The sequence below is a fragment of the Pleurodeles waltl genome, chromosome 7 (assembly GCF_031143425.1).
Source record: "Pleurodeles waltl isolate 20211129_DDA chromosome 7, aPleWal1.hap1.20221129, whole genome shotgun sequence".
NCBI lineage: Eukaryota > Metazoa > Chordata > Amphibia > Caudata > Salamandridae > Pleurodeles > Pleurodeles waltl.
The window spans coordinates 1,376,162,938-1,376,183,818 of NC_090446.1; the positions used below are offsets into that span (position 1 = coordinate 1,376,162,938).

The following is a 20,881-nucleotide window of genomic DNA, read 5'->3' on the forward strand; positions in this document are numbered from 1 at the left end:
TTAACCAGGTTGGCCGAGGACGAGCGGAGATTTCTGCTTGGAGTATATCTCTTCAGGCTCCTTCGCAGAGAGGCCGGCCCTGTGGCCTGCAAGGCATGAAACACAATGCAAAGGCACTTGAAATCAATCCTTTGATCGGCAGCCAGTGTAACTCCTTCAGGGCTGCAGAGGCTGAAGCCCTTCTTGGTCTGTTCAATACACGTTTAGCTCCATGACCTGAACTCAGGACAGGCGGAGTAATAAATAATCAGGAGTACCTGACCGTATACCATTACAGTAGTCCAGCCGGCGTTCCACTGGTGCTCAACCTGAAGAAGGGAGCACGGGGAGGATCTTCTGCAGGGCTCTCAGGAGCGAATAGCAGCTACCTGCAGTTTTGTTTATATGGCTTTTCAAGCTGCGCTTACTGTCGAACACAGTCTCCAGATACCTTTGAAGTATTAGCAGGGGCACTTATTGAATTTCAATTACAAATCTAGTTCTCTAGCCCCTTCAAACTAAATTCAGATGGAGGAGTAGAAAATAGAAACAGCATGCTTAAACAAGCCTTGACAATATGGGGCAGATTTAAGTGTTTCCAGCGCCTCCACGCACCACATTAGCCTCATTTTATTTTTTTTAACGCTAATGTGGCCAAGAGGCAAAATCCTCATACCAGAAATTTACAAAGTGGCGCAATGCATGCATTGTGCCACTTTGTAACCCTTTGTGCTATATTATGCCTGTTACAGGGCCAAAAAAATGGCGCCATTGCATCATTTTGTTGGCACTTTTAACGCCTGCTCGGAGCAGGCATTAAAAGGAGGCACACCATTGTTTACAATGGGCCTCAATGGGCTTTGCAGGATTAGCGTCAAATTTTTTGATGGTAATCCTGCAAAGCTCTGAAGTAGCGTAAAAAATGTTGACGCTAGTTCCCCAACTACCGCCATTATGCACTGTATCTTTGATATGGCGCACCCATGGTGGCATTAGGGGGGATGCTAAGGGGAGCAAGAAAAGTGGGACTGCACTGGGTGCAGCCCCACTTTTCTTAAATCTGGCCCTAAGTGTCTTACGTAACGGTGCACCATGGGTAGGTAACCTTTGAGTCCACAAGGAGCTTTGAATAGTATGGCAAGTTATGGACTGCTAAACTGCTCACCTTATAAAATCCTATTTGGCATACCAGATATTCTGAAATGTTAAACTGTCATACAAACTCCCCTGAGGTTACGGGATTTTCAACAATATGCAGTAAACCTGTCAAACTTGGAGTGAAATGATAGCTGTTAATTCATTCACATCTACTGCCTGATTGGCCATAGCTGGGGAGCTGGTGGCTAACAAGGTGGGGAAAAGGGAGTATGGACCAGCATACAGATAGCCCGTACCAGCTGTAACAATGGAAGGAGCAAGAATAGTGAGATTACCATTGTCGCATGGAAAACAGAGAGGAGACCGACACCAATAGACTTGGTAAAGCCATACTCCATGGCTCATTCTATACAACTGAGCAGAACTACCACCGAAAACTACTCTCCAGTTAGAGAACATCTCTCATAAAGAGCAAACCAACAAGCAGTTAGCACTGTGAATGTTGAGAATGAATGAGTGTGTGATGGCAGAGTATAAAACCTTTTTATATTATAAATGAGCGCAGAAGAGCTAATGCGCTTACCAAAAGTTTTCAATATACAGATTTGAATTGGCTGAAATCAGAGTCTGAACCAGCACAGTAGATGGGATATGTTTAAACATGCAATAGAAACATAAACAAGAAACCTCTGAACTTATTTTGGATAGTGCTAACAATCCTCTCATTTGTCATCTGGATAACTATTTTGTTTTTTCTCATACAAATAGTGCGCAGTGAATATTTTGACAATTTGAAGGGCCAAGTCCATTCACCATAGTTAGGCAAGTAAAATGGACTGCACAGACCTACCAGGAGTGTGTCTGCTGTTGACCTGATAGTCCAACTCCTCCATCTTCCAGCAGGATGGCTATCAAATTCTAGGACCAGACATGACTGCAATTTACCACACACTGTTCAACTTAATCTTGGTGATACCCTTTAACTAGGACCTTTTGCTAGCGACTGGAAATAAGTCACTGCCAAGAACCTTATAGAGTTTACAACCCATTGCTTCATTTCACAAAGCAGATCATTATCTTAATAAAGAAACCTATAGAGATATGATTTTATTATTGGGTAGGACAGGTTCCTACAGGTTTGAAATACTACAGGGATGTTGTTCCCATTTCTACAATGGGAATACGCCTCTGACTCAATGTGAGACAGTATTCCAGAATTTGAGACGAAATTCCTGTATTTTAAAGATGCTACAAAAATATGTTTGACTCAAACTTGTTTTTATACTCATTTTTACACAATATGTTTTCTAGGCATAAAAAATAAAAAAAGAGTAAAAAAAGGAGGTGTGGAGAATTGCAGAAGAGCCAATCTAAGGAGCAGGCGCACTTTATTTCCAGTATGCTGCCACCTCAAAGATTTCTTATTTTTAAATTACACTATTCTACAAACAATTTGTTATGGTTTCACAAGTATTAATAAACTTATTTTTTAGTTTTTTTTTTTTATTGTATGTAGGGTAACTACGTGAGCAACATGGGACTAAAATTACATCAAGGAATACAAAGCCATAAGCAATTTAGACAGACTTTCTGAATAATAAATGGCATAAAATGGGTCTTAGGTCAGAAAGCAAGGAGTTACAAATTCTAAACTACTGTTTACAAGAAAATGCAATTGATACTTCCAGTCGTGCTACAACAAAATTAATAACATTTCTTTATTAGATTTGGGGCACAATATTAAGCAGTTATTAAGTGAATGCTTTAACACAAAGAGTAACTGTCAAATAAGCAATTAATGTAAAAGTACACGCATTTGGAATTTACAGAAGCAAATGTCAAAAGCTGCCAGAGGAGTTGCAGGTCTAATGTTAATAAGGTGGATCCTAGGTATAAGATTCATGATGCAAGTTATAACATTGACAAACGGGGTCTAAGGAGTATTTCTTGGCTACAGTCACACATGGATTCGTTTGACGAAAACATGAATGTAAGTGATTTCCTTGAGGATCCAAAAAGAATGGGAAGGGAAAAACGAGTTTTAATTACACATATCAAACCAAGGGCCTTTCAGGGTTAGAGTGACGGTATTTGACCAGTCCAAAGCCGTAATACTGTGCCTGGAGTGGTAAATGGCTTTTGTCATTTTACAGCTTGGCAAGGATGACACTATGTCAATCCTATGCTTAAAGATTTTGCTGTACAAATGGCAAAAGACTTTGTCACTATCTAGCTCAGCGAGGATAGCACTGTGCTAATCCTATGCTTAAAAACTTTGCTAGATAAGCAGACATTTGAGGTGAGCAAATTTAGAGTGTTGCTGGTGTTGCAGGGTGCTCCTTACTGGAGCAGCTCTCCACCTAAAATTGGGAACTTCCCAGAGTTCTCCTTTGTTTTTTGCGCATAGATATAGATATATATATATATATATATATATATATATATATATATATATATATATATAGAGGTCTTAATCCTGTCCCCGATTATGAGGTCTCTGACCTTTCCTGTGGAGTAAGGGGCACACCAAGGATGTCCTCACTGTGGGCAGTGGGCTACATACCCTGTCCTGGGCATAGCAGATAAGTGTGGAAGCATTCTATAATTGTTTTTTTTTTTGTTTTTTTTTGTTTAGAAGAGATCATTAGCGTGACCAGACCTTTTTAATTGTACCAGTGGAAGTGAGGCTTACTGGCTCACTTGTGCAAAGTTCTGATATTATGTACGTTCCCAAGACCCTTGTGCGGACAAGCTACGTGTGTCAATCACGTGTATAGTGCATGTGACTTGTGGCAACAAATAGTGGGCATGAATGAGCCCCAGTAATGGAGACTAGTGGGATCTATTTTGGATGCCCGTAGCTTGGAATAGCATAAGCTGGAAGGGGAGGACTGTACTCCCAGTGGACGTGTACTGCCTGCATTCCTATAACTGTAGGGAGGAGATTCAGACACTAAACTGAGGAGGATGAAGACCGACCTACCTTTTAAAATTGAATGTGCCTTTTGTTATCAAGACTAGGAAAGTGGAGTATTATGCAGTCTGGCTGGTTAGGCTTCACAATACCCAAAATATGTTCTTTGGATTCACAATAATAAATCCTTAGCTCAGTTCTGGAAGTGTGGCAGAGCAGTCAGGCTTTACTAGAAGAACATGTGTTAAGCATTTCAGAATACCAACATGGACAATGAGTAATTGACACGACTCAATAGAAATCAGACACCAATTTATAAAATTAAAGCAGGTTTTTATAATAATTTAGACACCAAAACAAGGTAAGACAGATACGTATAACCAAAGTTATAGAACTTCAAGTGAAAAATAATTCAAAATAGTTTAAGCTGTCAAATGTTTACAATTGCAGTCAATGGGGAAAACTCACTAGTGACATTCAGCCACTTGCAGGGTGAGTACAGAGGACCCCACTTGTAGTGGAGGTTGTGCGGGTCCCAGGACCAAGCTGTGACCGACCAATTTTACTGGGCCAGTGAGGCCCATGTGCAGAGGTGTCCTAGCTGTCCTTGGTGCTGAACACTGGAGCCGTGGGTGCTGAAAAATGATACTTGTGACACTCAGTTACTTGCTGGTCTAGTTTGGGGGAGCCCACTGGGGGTTAAGCATGTATGGGCCCCTGGACCAGGATTCACCAGGCAGAACAGCTCCACCGAGCTCAGGCGTCTCGGGTGCAGAGGTGTACTTGGCTATCTGTGGTGCTAAACGTGGTTGGTGGCTTTAGCCCTGCAATGGTGCAGGCGAGAAAACAGGTGCAGGTGTTGTAGTGTGCCTTCGGATTGCAGCATCAAGTAAAGGTGGTGATGACCAGACTGGCTACCAACAAGCCTTGGCAGTGGTAAAGTGAAAAAGAAGCTATCCCCCCCTTCTGGAGATCCTGGGGAAAACGGTAGCCAGCTGTAACTTGGTGGAGAACTGGACTACACTTCCCACAATGCACTGGACTACTTGCTTTCGGGCGATTTATCAGCGGGCCCAATGGCCAGCGCTTCTTCGGTTCTGGTAGGTGCTTTTTACCTGCGCTGTGCAGGGGACTAGTGCTAATAGTCTAAGGGAGTCTGGTCATGCCTTTGGCTCAAAGAGAGTTCCCTCTTGCTGGGGGAATTGAACTTTGGTCCAGGACAAGTTGCAGTCGAGCATTTTCAGAAAGGTTACCTCAGATTCAAGGTATTGCACCTTTTATTTGTGCAGGTTTCTGTTTTCGCTGATGCAGGTCTCCTTCTGTCTTTTATTCACAACTTGTTGCAGATCTGAGGTTCTGGGTCCAGGGGTGCAACTTAAGTCCTAGACTTAGGGGTGTAGGTGCAAGTAGTCAATGGGCTACTAGCCCCAGCACCCTTGAGGTGACCACATCTGGTAGGTAGTGCCACCTTTTCTACCCAGAAGACTATTTTTACACTTTTCAGGATAGCGGAAGTCTTCCTCTGCTTTACAGATCAGGTAGCCCACCCTAGAGGTGTGGCTAGCCTACTGGGGATGTACACCTCCTGACTAACTCATTTTCCTACTTGCCCGGGTGCAAGTCTGCCTGTGGGTAGGGGGATGGCTTTGTCATCCACTGGGGAACACTTTGCATGCATATCAGAGGCGGTGTGCCCTTTAAAGCTCACTGTCTTGATGTGCTACTTCACTAGCCTTCCTGGGAGGGAGGGAGATGTGACCTCCTTCCTTTCCAGGCCTTTGTGCCAACTCCTGGGAGTGTTCAAACTTCTGACCAGGGGGCCAAAATCCTGTCTTGGCAGCAGCTGTGAGCTGACAGCCAGAGCACAGGAAAACTGGGGCAACTAGGTGGGCAATCTATGAGGTTGCTCTCTGGGTGCATGTCACATCGCCCTCGACATGAGATTCGTGACAGGAGTAAGAAGGCATGTTGTTTGATGCCAAATGTGACCCATTCAATGGTATGTGCTGCCACCACCGCCACTTTTGTGAACACATGAGGGCCACTAGTGAATCCTAAGGGAAGCAAGGCAAATTGAAAATGCTCCTGTCCCACCACGAACCACAGGTAGCATCAATGGGCATGCAGGACTGGTATAAGGAAATAGGTGTCATTCAGATCCAACACCACTATCTAGTCTACGGGGTGAAGGGCAGACAAGACCTCAACCTGTGTAAGAATTTTGAATTTGTCCTTCTGGAGGAAGGCATTGAGAAGACATAGGTCTAAATTCGGACGAAGGTCTTAGTCCTTTTTGACAGCAGAAATAAGCTGGAACAACCACCATGGTCTATTTCTAGCATAGGCATCCCCTCATCAGCCCATTCGTCCAAAAAGGCTTGCACTTCCAACACCCTACCTTTCCAGAAGTTGCAGAACTCACCTGTATGATGCTATTGCCTGCTAACCCACCAAGAATCGTCAGACCCTGCCTACTAGGTTGTTGTGCTCCACTAAGGGCACAATAAAAGTACTTAGGTGGGGCTGCAGGAGTGGCAGTGGACATGTCTTGCAGGGGAGTGATCACCATGGCCATGACCAAGAAACTGCAAGGTGCCATGCTGTGGTTGGATTGGCTGATGGTTGGGGTACCGTTGCAGAAGCCACCAAAGGACCAGTAGGGCTGATGTGGCTGGCGAGCTGCGGCTGATATGCCTAGGAAGCATGTTGTGGCCCTGTCCTTTATGAACCACTCCAGAGTGGAAAAGCCTTGTCCCCAAACAGGTGAGTTCTGTAGAATGGCATTTCCATGAGGGAACACTGGACATCGCCTGAAAAACCAGTGGACCGCAGCCAAGCATGATGGCCAATGGTGACACTGATGCCAATGGCCCATATGATAGAATCGGTCAAGTCCAAGCCACAACGAATTGTGAAACTGGCAGTGCTGCGACCACCTTGGATGGCCTGGGTGAGGACCGATCAGTGATTGTCCCAAGGGCATGTGAACAACACCCCAGTAGCACTTGGTGCTTAAGCCTTCACATTCATTTTTTCCACAAAAGGTATTCAGGTCAAATTTGTGTCCTTTTTCCCCACATGTTGGGGATTCTAAATGCATCGAGGGTTTGTGGTTTCCCATAGAAAAAACACAACCAAATATGAAAAATATAGCTAAAATTCGGATTTATGAGGAGAGGGGAGGAACAATAGCAGAAAAGTACTATTCAATAAACCATACTTTTTAACTAAAAATGGCATCAACAAAAATGTTGTTGTGCTAATATCATCATCTTCCCAGATTTCTAAAACGGTTGAAAAAAAAAAAAAATCATCTTTTTGCCACATTTTTTGTTTTTTTCCAAGTGGTAGTCAAATTTTCCTACTTTTGTGGTTGCAGTTTGCGGTGGAAACGTGTGAAATCTGTAAGTGAACCAGGAATGCTATACATTTCTGAAGAGTAAACATTCTGAATTCAGCTAGAGCTCATCCAGGTAGCTTGCTCATGGTCTTTCTAAAGAAACTAATTGTTGAAATTAAGGAAAAACTAGGAACACGTGACATTTTCATTTGTGATTTTTTTTACCCTGATGGCCCGTTTACATAAGTAACAAACTGTTACGTCCGTCAGACACCTCAAAGATGTATAGTGTTTGTTGGTTGTCCAAAAACAAGTAATACCCAGGGCCAACAACTGAGCTGCAGCTTATAATATGTCATTGTGTATCAACTATGCAGCAATTCACATGGTACATTCTCATGAATGAAAAATGGGAGTGAAAAAAGCTATGCATTTTTCAAATGTGCCCAAAATACTGAAAATAGGAAGAGTGGTTATTTGTACAACTCTGAATGTGGAGTTATCCATGTGATTCAGGGGGCATTTTGCAAAATGTCCTCTTTCTTGCACATTTGCTTACATTTAGAAGCTGAAAATGGACAGAAATGCAATTGCTCATAACAAATGATGCACTATTCTGCATTCCTACCTTAACCAGATGAAAATAGTACTTCCCACCCATATGTGGCTGTGACGATGTGGATAGCTGCAGTATTTGGGCCATGGCTTGGCACCACTTTGTCAGGAAGGACAAAGATGAAGGGTGGCTTCGAAGAGCTTATAGCACAATCACTATCCGTGCAGAAGTGAGGGCCACAAGGAAGGCCGTTTTTAAGGTGAGGAGCCCGAAGAGGACAATTATGAAGAGGCTCAAAAGGAACACATTTGAGGAAGGTAAGGACCAGGTTCAATCCCACTGGGGCATTATGAAAGGGGTCAGTGGACACATATGGAAAGACCTTTAAGGAATCTCACAACAATGGGAGATTTAAACAAGGAGGGTTGATCAGGAAGTCCGAGGAAGGCAGACATTGCAGACAGATAACCCTTGAGGGTGCCCAAAGCACAGCCCTGCTGGGCAAGAAAGAGAATAAACTAAAGAACCTAAGACAGAGGTGCAGGAAGGGCATCAACAGTTTTGCTGGTACACCATGCCACAAATTTATGCCAACAACAGGCGTGTAATGTTTTGGTGGAGGGCTGCCTAGCAGCCAAGATAACATCACAGACTTCGGTCAGAAAGTCAAAAGCTGTCAACTACCTCCGCTCAATCTCCATGAAAGAAGATGGAGGCTGGACTGGTTCACATGGAGTACTCTCCCCTGCTGCTGCGACAGAAGATCCTCCGAAAGAGGCAGTCTGAGTGCCAAATCGATGGCCATGCTCAGAAGCTTAGGATACCATACTCTCCTTGCCCTGTCCAGAGCCACAAGAATTACTTGCACCCGGTCGTTCTTGATCCTGAGCCCTCTGTGCAGAAGTGGTATTGGGGGAAAGGTGTACAGGAGGACCATGGATTGACTGCTGAGTTTGTCTGGTCTGGTGTTCAGAAAGCCTGCCAGATGTTGAATCACCAGTGATATGCCCTGACATTCCAGCAATGTCCAGAGGCACAGGGCCTCTTAAAAAGGGTCTACGACCCCACCTCGCCCTGCTTGTTGCAGTACCACATGGCGGTGTTGTCTGTGAACACTTGCACCACATTCCCTCTGAGAGGGAAGGAACGCCTTCAATGCAAGCCTGATCGCCCTGAGCTCCAGAAGGTTGATATGGAGCCCTGACTCTGCCAAAGGCCAGATGCCTCTGATTTCCACCTCTCCCAAGTGGCTGCCCCATCCCAGGAGTGATGCATCTGTCACTACTGTCTGATCTGGTTGGGGAAGGGAGAGGGAAATGGCCATTACGTGATTTTAGTCTGTTTGCCACCACTGCAGATCTTGCGCAGTTCCCTTCAAGATCTGGACCATGTCGGAAGGATTTCTCTGATGCTGTGTCCACTGGCACTTGAGATTCCACTGCAGAGCCTGCATATACCATCTGGCATGTGTGGCCAGCAGAGGGCCATGATGCCCAGCAGCCTCAGAGTCAGTCTCACCGAAACCCAGGATAGAAGCTGAAACATTGCTATCATAGCCTGAATATCCTGAACTCGCTGCTTGGGAGGATAGACCCGAAATTGCACTGTGTCCGGAACAGCTCCAATGAAAGGGAGTGTCTGAGAGGGAGTCAGGTGTGACTTCGGCAAGTTTATAGAGCACCCCAGCGAATGCAGGAGGTTCGCCGCAGTCTGGAGGTGGCCGACGACAGCCTGGGGCGAGCCCATCTTCAACAGCCAGTCATTGAGGTAGGGGAAAGACTGAAACCCCTAACCGGCGTAGATGAGCTGCGATCATGGCCATCACTTTCATGAACACCCAAGGGGCGCTGATAAGGCTGAAGGGGAGCATGATAAACTGAAAGTGCTTGTGACCCACCACGAACCACAAGTAATGTCAGTGGGCAGGCAGGACAGGAATATGAAAATAGGCATCCTGCAAGTCCAGCGCTACCATCCAGTCTCCAGGTCAGAAAGGACTTGAGCCAGAGTGAGCATTTTGAATTTCTCTTTCCTGAGGAAGAGACTGAGTGTCCGTAGGTCTAGAAAAGGATGAAAGGCCTTGTCCTTTTTGGGCACCAGGAATAACAATCATGACCTTCTTCTGGCACAGGGACCTCTCTATGGCTCCCTTGGCCAAGACAGCCGTAACCTCCTCATGGAGAAATGCCAAGTAATTCTCCATCATCCAATCACAGGATGGTGGCATGGCAGGAGTAGTAGTCTAGAAGGGAAGGGAGTAGCCCCTTCGGACTATTTGCAAATCTCACCTGTCTGTCATTATGGACTCCCGGGGGAAGGGAGTGTGGACTGGGCCGACTGCTGGCTCCCTGTTCCACGGGGATGTTGGATCCTGCATCCTCGGCCAGGCAGAGGCTGGGCAGCATGCGCAGCATGGTGATTGGAGGAAAATAGGCACAGTTGGGCGCCCCCTTCTGTAACTACGAAAGGGGCGAAAAGCAGACTGAGTTTGGGGGGGGGGGGGAGCAGCTGCAAAACCAAGGGACCGAGCTGTAACTCAGGACTCCTTAAAGCACTCGAGGTGTGGAGGTCTTGGGCTGAAATTATGTTCAGTTTAACTTCTGGCAGCATCCTCCTAAAACTGAGTACATGAGGCACTAAATAGAAGCATTCCATCCATTAGAGGGTCTCCTGCTCTGAAAGTCCAGCTCTGCCACACTGAGGACAGCAGAACAGACAACCCACATCACCATGCCCCCTTAAAACCAGCACCTAGTCACTTGAATGCCTTTCGACCTAACACTTCCTCAGGTAAATGTCTTATATGTTATACACTTCATGCTATTAATTTCTTAACTACCCACCATGCCTCACTGCCTATACCAATACATGTATCCATTCACACTCAATCTATGACACTGTTCCACAATATGTAAAGCATTTCTGTCTGAAGTGTTCCTGCCTGCAACAATGAATACATCTTTCGTTTTGAGAGTGACCCCTCGAATAATTGAAGGATTTGCCTTTTGTGAAAAATTACATTGAAAACCAAGAAAATCAATGTGACAAATAATCAGATAACAAGCCTGCCTTTGCCAGACAGTTCATGAAGGAATTCAGCACTACAGAAGGTAAGCTTGAAAGTTCACTGATGGAGATTAGAACACAACAGAATTACAACTACATCATATGTACCCTCATGTCACAACCACACCTAGAGCCAATGCTCCTTAAAGGAATTAAAATATACTATTGTAATTGTATTTATATAGTGCTTGCTACCTCTGAAGAGGCACTGAAGTGCTTTGCGTAGGGCAGCATGCTACTCCGGAACCCAGGGTCAGTGTTTAATATATTGGATATTGATTATAGTTGGGTTTTGGAGTTAAATTTGCACTCTTAAGACACCATTTCAAATATTTAATCCACCTTCCTCTGTGGGAGATTAAATTAAAACTACTTTGATGTGACCATTAGTGAGTTCAAACAAATGGTTGGTGTAATGAATACATCAGCTACAGGAGATTGGTTATGGTTAGGTTGCAGGAATATGGTTCCAAAATAGCGATTATGACCTATGAGGTATGGAAAAGTTGCAGACATACTCCAAGAGAGATAAGGGCAGACAGGCATGTGATTTAGAGATGGATACATTCAACATGAGTAATTATGCAGAGGATGGAATGTGAGGTGTAGGCCATTCAAAAGAAAAGAACGAGAGAGGACAATTGCTATTTTTAAATCAGTGTCAATTTTCCATACCATTATAGGAACATAGTTGAAGGAGGCTTTTTGAGCTAACATGCAATCAGAGGATGCAAAACTGTAGAAAGAAATATGTGCACGCAAGATCGAATATTATAGTGTAGCATTTGTATCGCGCTTCCACCCCTTGGGAATGCCCAAGTCCCTATTCAAACAGATAGCACGTCAGACTGAGGTATGGAAATGTATGTAGACAAACTCCTATCCCACAAAGAAAACCTAGATATAAACAAAACAGTTTCTTAGAATTGTAAGGTAGAGATAGAAATTGCATTTTATTACTGAATAAATAAGATGTGGGGCTGAAAATCGTCTAATAGATGGCATTATGAAAATATAAATAGGTCTACCGTGTTCTCTTCCATCAGAGGGCCCACCTTTTTATGTGTTCCACCTCTCATTGTTTCGAATGCTCTCATTGCCTTTGCAGTTTCGTCGGTTTGTTAATGTTTTCCAGAGACTAATCTACTTCTGGGCCCAACAAATGATTGCTCGTAAAAGGCAAATCTACGAGGCTTGACTCAACCTCAGTTTTAAAACAGGATAAGCTTAGACAAGCCATCAGAAATAATGAACGTAAAGTTAAAACGTCACTGTCAAACAAGTAAAAAAGAGGTCAGAGAACATGATAAAATGTTTACGGAAATACTGCTCTTTCAAAACCACGAAATAGTGCACCCGTGTTAACTGGAACAGTGTAAATCAAATGCGTGGTATTCAGAGGTCCCTCTAAAATGAGTGGGAAGGTGCACTAAAACGGATTAGGATGGGCCTTGTATACTCTTGTTTGACAGCCTAAGAGCTGAAACAGTATGCCCACTGGTATTGTACACACAGTAATCGTGTTATTCAAAGTGTTCCAAGGCTGTCACAACAGCGACGATACAGGTTTCATACATGCTGAGGTTCTACATAAGAGCCCACGCCGGGTGCAGATGGTCTATGCCAGCCACAGAACCAGGAGCAGCACATTCTACAAACACCCAGAAGGCAGTGGTTACTAGGTTTAGGGTTGTTTGAACAACTAGCACCTGAGTTCAGCGGGAGTGCACTCCTGCTTCACCTGTCACTGACGGGCGGCTGCAAGAAATAATTCTAGGTCTCAACGTCCAGGTAAACAGGTCTGCTGACAGCGTGTTATTGATGGGTATCATGAGGGGCAATTTTCACCCAAGGGGAGTTCATCTAGTTCTGTGAACGGTGGCGTTTTTAGGTGTGGGAGATTCCCAAGTGCTACTGAGGATGTGCATTTGAGATGCAAAATATAACAAGAAGAAAACTGTTGACAGTACAAAGGTAAGAAGTAATGCTAGAGCGATCAAGTTAATCGATGTCCATGGCTGTTACTGCGGTTTGTGTGGCGCCCATATTGAGTGCAGCAATAGGGGCTGTGGGAATGTACGTTTCCGCTTCAACCAGGCACATCCTGGAGATCAAAGGATGGCGCGTGAGGTGTAATGGCCGGGGTTAATTATGCGGCTTGGTAGTGCGTTTAGAAAGGTAGAGCTTTCGGACCATACTTGGAATTTGAAAAGTAGCTATTTTTAGAAGTAACGTTAAATACATCATTTTTAAAGAAGGGCATGGTCTTGCTTATAATTTCTTTAGATTTGGAGTGTTCTTACACTAGGTTAGGTCTTTTTTGAAAATGTTAATGCTTAGAGCGGGGAAACGTTCTTAGAGCAGGTCTTTTAAAATTAGTAATGTTCTTAAAATTGCCATTTTTAGATGGTAAATGTTCTCAAAAATGTGTTTTTCCGAGCGGGTAATGTTCATGTTACAGATGTAAACAGTGCTGCCAGGAAACAGATCAGAAGAAGGTGGTGAAAGAAAAACACGAAACTATAAAAGCAAAAGAGCCATAAAAATCCAAACGATCTTTATTTTCTAGACCAGTTTCATTACACAGTGCAGAGCATCTGCCTTCCATTAATCTACACTCGTATTGAGAATAAAAAGGGTACAAAGATTTCATACACATAACATGGCCCCAGCCGGTCTAGTGAAAGAAACCAATCCAGTGGCGGCCCGGATGAAACAAAAATCAGACTTTGTTTATGAATACCTTGCAGCTGTAGAGAGCACATTCCACCCACTAATGGTGTGCTGTGCTTCAACGAGTCCATTCCTCTTCATGCACTTACGCCCTACTCACCCACGCTTATATTCTTAGTAGCAGGAGCAGTTTTACTGAACCCCAATGTCCCTTCCATTTTCAATCACAATGGGTTACTTTCTGGGTGGGAAACCCGTCCGGCCTACAGAAAAGTGATAGACTTACGGCATCCCTCTAGCAGGGCCATGTGCGCTAGCTTTCAGAGTCCCTGCTGGAGGAATACATTTCTTTAAATCAGAATACAAAAAAAAAAAAAAAACTTTCAACCATCCCTGATAACGGAGTCTATATCAAGGCCTAAACACAGAATACTTCTCTAGAGGGCAAGAGTGCCTCTGAGATCAGAGTCATGGAGACTCAAACACCACATATGTCTCCATGGAGCAAGTGTCTCTTCTGTTCTAAAGAAAAGCCGGCATGGTGGCAACAATGTCCAGCTGTTAAGAGCACTATGAGACTTTTGACAGGAGTTTTTGCACAGATAATGAAATTGAGGTCCCACAGCGGCCACAAACTCTGTCTCGGACTGAAGATGACAAGAGCGGGTCAAACACTATAGTCTCAAAACTTCTTGTGAAAAAAGAGAGACCAGAAGGAGCTACGTGTTTCCACACTCCAACAGTAGATGCTGCCAAGGGATGGACTAAATCTTGGATACATTAAAAAGAGCCTACACATGAGTGAGGTGAAAGTGCATGATAAATTACTTGACAAGACAAGTGTAAGAACCACTTCACGGCTAGACATCCAAAGGCAATGACACTGCGCTGTCCAGATCACAAGTGCCACAGGAAGAATAGCACATACGCGGTGAGGTGGAGGATTTCTTTGGGTGATAAACGGCCTTGCTTCTCTCCTGAGATGCAATAAAGAGGTTGATTTCCTTTCATCTAGTGTGGTCCTTCTGTGGGAAGATCTTGGGCTCATGAGGATTTGGCAAACTGAAGCGATTTAATGGCAGGAATGATAGACAGGGCCCTCCCGAACGGAACTGGTCCTTTTCTGGTCTTCCGGTCAGTCTGCAAGCGGGGGCTGCGGGACGGGCGTTCTGGAAACAGAAAATAAGTGTCAGGCTATAATATACAGTCATTGTCGGGCAAATACATGAAAACGGTGATAAGAAAAGAAGGAGGTCCCTTCAGTCAATAGAGACAACCACGATGAAGACTTTACTTCAATAAAGGAATTGTGGCCTGTGGGGAGAAGGGGAAATTGTTTTAAAAAACACTCATGACCCTGAAACATGATCGCTAGCAGCATTTCCTTTTTCCCCTTGTCTGGTTGCGATTAAGGCAAGCTTCATAGAAGTGCGCATCCTTCACCGTGAGGCATGTGCTTTGTTGGTACAAGACTCCTAAACAAGGAAAAGTAGCTTACCTGAATCCCGTCTCTTCTTCAAGGAACCCTCCATTGAAATCATAAGCAGCGAGAAGACCACCCACGTGCACTTTTGTTTAACAAAATATATAATTTAATACCTTCCCTTCGGAAGGAAGAGCCGAACTAAAGGCTATGCTAGCCAAATTTCGTTCATTTGTTTTCTGAAAGAACTCTATTACAATTAGAACATATCACTAGATTAATTCAAATGCCAAGAAAAAAGTCCATAGACCTTTTATTGAAAGAATCCTCAGCGGACAGGGGCAAAGCAGCTACATAGGTTGGAATATTGCTCCTGTAGGGAAGCAGCTCCATCAGTACTCGATGATGCAGTTAGCGACAGGTGCGCCGTTCGTTTGAATGAAGTCAGGATCCTGCCAGAACACAACTTGTGGAAGCATTTTCAGGTGCTCCAGGGCGTACAGGGGGTTACTCGGCTCGGGCTGTATTAGATCATTTTACCTTCTTGTTCTGCCAAAAACTGAGCACACATTCCGCTTCTTCACCTCTTGATCCTCACGATAATGAATTCTAGCACTCCAGGCCTTAGTCGGGCAAGTGGTCTGGCGTTAGACTCAAGTTCTCAACAACACACTCAGTACAAGTCAATGAACTCAATGCCCAGCCAGCGCTTAGTGTTTGAAAAACTAGAAGTAATTTGCTCACAAGACACACAACGCAGCAGTGCTTTAAATGGGCAGGTACTCTCCGGTACTGAGTACCCGCACTTCTTCAATTTGAAACGGAGAGTGCCTGCACTTTTCAGCTCTGCTGCAGTACTTTTAATGGGAGAGTACCGGCACTTCTAAGGAACAAACAGGTAGTCTAAGGAGTGAGCACCTGGACTTCTGTGTTTCCATTTAAAGCACTGTAACGCAGTACCACATACAGTGCATATGGTGACAAATCACACTGGGGATACTAATAGCTTTGGATAACTGCCGGGGGGACGACCTCTAGTGTTATTCCACACACAGTTCGTAATTCCTGTTTGGGGTGTCCTGTGGAATGATTGGAATCAGGGTAAAGTCTGGGGAAGGCTAACCTGGTCACAGGCCAGAAGTGTGTTACATTCTCTCCCCCCCTGAGCTCTTTATCCTACAATTCCAATTAAATGGTTCTCATGGATCTGCACAGTGTTTGGGTGTCTTGTTAGATCGGTCGAGGTGCCTGTTCTCGGGCAGAACAGCATCGCTCTAAGTGCCAGCAACGTGTAACAGGCAAGCAGAGGCAGCACCACTACCGGTCAAGTAGTCAGAGGTGGAGTTGTGATTATGGCTCGTCTGATCTTGCTGCTTGAGGTCTACCCCTGGTCAGACACAAAACCCAATACCCATACAAGCTACGTGCCCAACCTGGTTTCAAAGGCGAGTACTCAGTTCTTGTTACAAGTCTCTCGGCCACTGTGGTTTTTCTCTGGCACTCTTGGTTTCTCTTTTGTCATGGTGGTGGTGAGGATGGTTTGCAGAACGCTGGGGTAAGCTGTGAATCTCTTGTGTTAGGAGAATCCTAAAACAAGCAGCAGTATTAATGCTCAATAAGGAGGGTGCATATGGTGCAACTCTTAAGGCTATAGCTGCACTGGGCAACAAATGCTTCCAGCACACGTGTATGATTATCATGTGTGCTGAGTTGGGAGGTCAGACATCTACAGCTTGCTAATCGGCAACATGAGGGAGGGGCGCACGCTCTCCCAAGCCATGCAGGAGATCTTTCACTGTCCCAAAACAATCAATCTTTCCTCCTTTGAAATGGGAAGGAGAGCGGGCTGATTCAGATTGTAATAGAGATTTCCCTGAAGACAAACTGGGATTACAGGTAAGTAACTTTCTTTTTCATCTTGTGCAAATATCCAATGGCAATCCAAAGCAATCAAGTGAGTACTAAACCCATGCCTTGAAAAAGCATTTGCAGATAGCAGAAAATAAGTTCTATTCAAATAGAGTCCTCAGAGCTGAGCCATTTAAGTGTACGTCCTAGAATCTGAATCAGGACTGTGGTGTGACCAGTGTCAACTGACCTCTAGGTGGCTGCTTTGCAGATCTCTCTTATAGGAGTGTTTCTCAACAGAGCAAATTATGGTTTAATCTTTACCTTTAGAAAAGTGAGCTTTGGGTTTATCTGTTAGGGATTTGTTTGGTTTTGTGATAAGATAATAGAGACTATCCATCTGAAAATAGCTGTTGGAAAGTGAATAAACATGCACAACTAGGTCTATAATTCCAAAACAAGTACTTGGTCTTACTACAGTTTTTTGTTTTATTGAGATACAATTTTACCACCCTCCTACCTTCTAACATATGAAAGGACCTCAACCTATTCTTATAGAAGTCATGTGTGCACAGGGCTTGCAGCTCACTGATCCCAAGAGCAGACGTGATTGCTACCAGGAAAGCAGTTCTTCATGAGGTGTGCTGTAAGAAAGCCTTGAGGATCTGTTTAAATGAGGACCCATGAGTCTGGAAAAACACATTGAGCTCCCAGGGAAGGGAAAGTCTCCTGATTAGTGGAGAGGATTTTAATCGAAGCCCCTTAATGATTGCGACTCTGAAATAATAAGTTTTTAAATGACATTTACTAGAAAGAGCCATACCTTCTAGTGAGAGAACTGCAAACCCAACTTGGCGAAATAGAAAAGATACAGAACTACTGCTTTCTCCTGATGCTTGGTTGGGTTGATGTTTTCTACATACACCTAAAGCAAAGCTTCTTTAATTTTAAGTAGTAGTATTCCCTGGTTGATGACTGCCTTGATTTCTTCAAAACGCCCGTATAGGTTTGCAGGAAATTAAGAAGCACTTCAGGAGGCACACTGCCATATTCAGTGATGGAAGGCTGGAATTCAAAACTGGCCATTGAGCTTGTTTATGAGATCTGGTTTGCTTGACAGCCTCATAATGTCTGTGAACAGCCATTACAGTAGGTGTTCCAGAGCAATGAGGATCATTCTGGCACTAGACTACATTAGTCGGATAACCAACTGAAACAGGTGATTCTGTGGAAATGCATTTAGAAACTTATCTGACTATTCTATCAAACGTGGATTTCCCTTAATTGTTGTCTGCATTCACAAAACGGTGCAACTGAAAACACACAGTTTGCAGAACACACTGTGTAATGTTGTATAGATTAGGACCCACAAGTGATTTTCATGAAAAGTCCTACTAAGTGCACCTGCTTCTGTATTTTGCATGCAAAATGATTTGAAGTTTTCTGGCTATAAGCCACGTCAAAATTATATGGGACTCAAGAGACAGAATTCTAAATCTGGAGTTTCCTTTTTTGTTTGGTAGGACTCTGTCGGAACCAGCAGCTGGAAGGAATATAGTGCAACACCGACTGACTTTGGCAGAGGGACTGATCTAATATAGAGAGTATCTTGCTCCGGAGGCCTGTATTTAAAAATATATTTTTTAGAAGGTTTGCTGGTGGCATTTCAACAGATGGCAGCAGCCACAAAGAGTTCAATAGTAGGTTCAATTAGACCTGGGCCTATGGGACTGAGTTCAAGGGCAAGGGGGGGCCCCCTCCAGGTACTTTGCCCTCTTAAGTTTTGTTATGCCACTGTGTACTGCGACCAGTGAGATCCATTTTGGATGGCCCCTGGATACCCTGGCACAAGATGGAGGATGGATACATTTCTCCAGGCAGTGGAAGTGTACTGACTGCATTCCTGTTGCTCATGGATGTAGATGACGATACTAAAGTGAGGGAGGATAGGCAGGGTTGGATACTCCTTCTTGGAAACAACCTCACCTGCTGTGAGAGCCATCGCATTGCAACCTGCTTACGAGTTGAATGCCGAAGAGGAGTCCTTGCCGTGCAGGTCTGCAATTTTGATACCTCCCTGTAGATCATGGTGTAAAAAACAAAAAACAAAAAAAAAGACCACGTCAGTGTCACTATATTAACAAAACCATAGCAGAAGGGACAGGCCCGCAGAGCACAGTCACCGGCAACAATGGTACTGCATCTCCACCAAGCATGTAGAAGTGGGGAAAAGCTCTGATCGACACAAGAGACAGTGTGCATAGAAATCTGCCAGACTAACACAATACTTTTGCTTCAATGAACACAAGTCATTGAATTTATTTAGGCATCCAGCCAATAGATGAACTGCACCTATGCCTAATTAATGCCTCCATCTATTCCATACCGTAGCATACTTCTATAGCTGTGAGACGGCACTGGAGGAGACACAGAGCTTCATTGAGGAGCGTAGAAGAGATTACTACCCTGTGCAGGAAGGTACCCTCTTTTTCACATGGTTACCCCCCTTTTTGCCTGCTATTAATGTGCTTAGACTGTTTTCACTGGATCCTGCTAACCAGGACGCCAGTGATTGTGATATCGTCCTCCAAATTTGGTTACCTTGGACTTCTGTGCACTCCACAACTGGAATACTGGTATCCCCTTATAAGTCCCTAGTTTATTGTACTTAGGTAGCCAGGGCATTGGGACACCAGGAGTCCTCCCCACACCCCAATGGGCAACAACATGTATTGTACCACCCTTGGGAGCCTATGCAAAATGTGTCTGCAGACCTGCCATTGCAGCCTGCATGAAAAGGTGCATGCACCTTTTCACAATAGGTCACTGCACCAGGTTGCTGTAAGTCACTCCTACGGCAGGCCCTCCTAGCCTAGAGGGCAGGGTGTAGGTCCCTGTGTGTGAGGGCAGGGTGTGGGTCCCTGTGTGTGAGGGCACCCTTCATTGCACTGGAGTTCAAAAGTTCGAGGAAGCCATTTTACCCATGTACTGAACACAGGTCACTCACTACCTGTGTCCAGCTACATAATGGTAACTCCAAACCTCGGCATGTTTTGTATCAAACATGTCGGAATCATACTCCAATGCTAATGCCAGTATTGGCGGTATGATTCCAGTCACTCTGGGGGCTCCTTGGAGGACCCCCCCCCAGTATTGCTCCTACCAGTCTTCCACGGGTTTCCAGGCAGTCCGTGCTGCTGCAGTCCCTCAAACTTCTGCCCTCCTGCTGCTCGACCAGCCCAGGCAGGAAAGGCACAACAATGGATTTCCTGTGGGAGAGGGAGGCAACACCCTCTCCCTTGGAAATAGGTGTAACATGGCTTGGGAGGGGTAGCCTACCCAAGCCACCAGTTTGCTTTGTAGGGCACATTTGGTGCCCCCCTTGCATACACTGGTTTGCACTAGTCCAGGGACCCCTGGTCCCTGCTCTGGTGCGAAATTGGACAAAGGAAAGGGTAGTGACCACTCCCCTGTCCATTAAGGGCGGTGCCCAGAGCTCCTCCAGGTGGCTACTCGATTCTGCCATCATGAAAATATGATATGCAGAGGCCCCTGGGAGCATCTGAGAGGCCAGGTCAGGTAGGTGACGTCAGAGACCCCCTCCTGCTAGGTGGTCACCGGACAAGGTGACCAAATCCCCTTTTAAGGCTATTTAGGGACTCCGTTGTGGGTGGGTCCCCAGATTCGGTATGCAAGACTCCACAAGGACTCCTATGCATCATCTATGTCTGCTACTGGCCACCGGTACCGCAACTGGACACTTCAGGAACTGACAAGACTGCAACTCCTGAGACGACATTGCCTTGCAACATTGTTTCCACAGCGCCTTACAACATTTCCCTGGCTGCGCATCCTCTGGGGTTGGCAAGACTTCAGCTGCACTAGGAAACCAGACGGAATCTCCCTTGGAGTGAAGAAGTCACTCCCCTGCATCTGCAGGCACCTACAGCAACGACAACTGGCTGAGTGGATCTATTCTACTCT

The 20,881-nt window shown here is 44.8% G+C and overlaps 1 protein-coding gene across 2 annotated transcripts in view; it reads right to left on the reverse strand.

Moving 5' to 3' along the window:
• Window positions 1–13,488: 13,488 nt before the first annotated feature.
• Window positions 13,489–20,881, reverse strand: part of LOC138246348 (kinesin-like protein KIF18B) — a 184,680-nt gene continuing 177,287 nt past the window's right edge. For both annotated transcript variants that reach the window (XM_069200862.1, XM_069200861.1), the window contains exon 16: window positions 13,489–14,795. In XM_069200862.1, coding sequence (XP_069056963.1) covers window positions 14,671–14,795 — 125 coding nt within the window. In that variant the 3' untranslated portion in view covers window positions 13,489–14,670. The remainder of the gene's footprint in view (window positions 14,796–20,881) is intronic.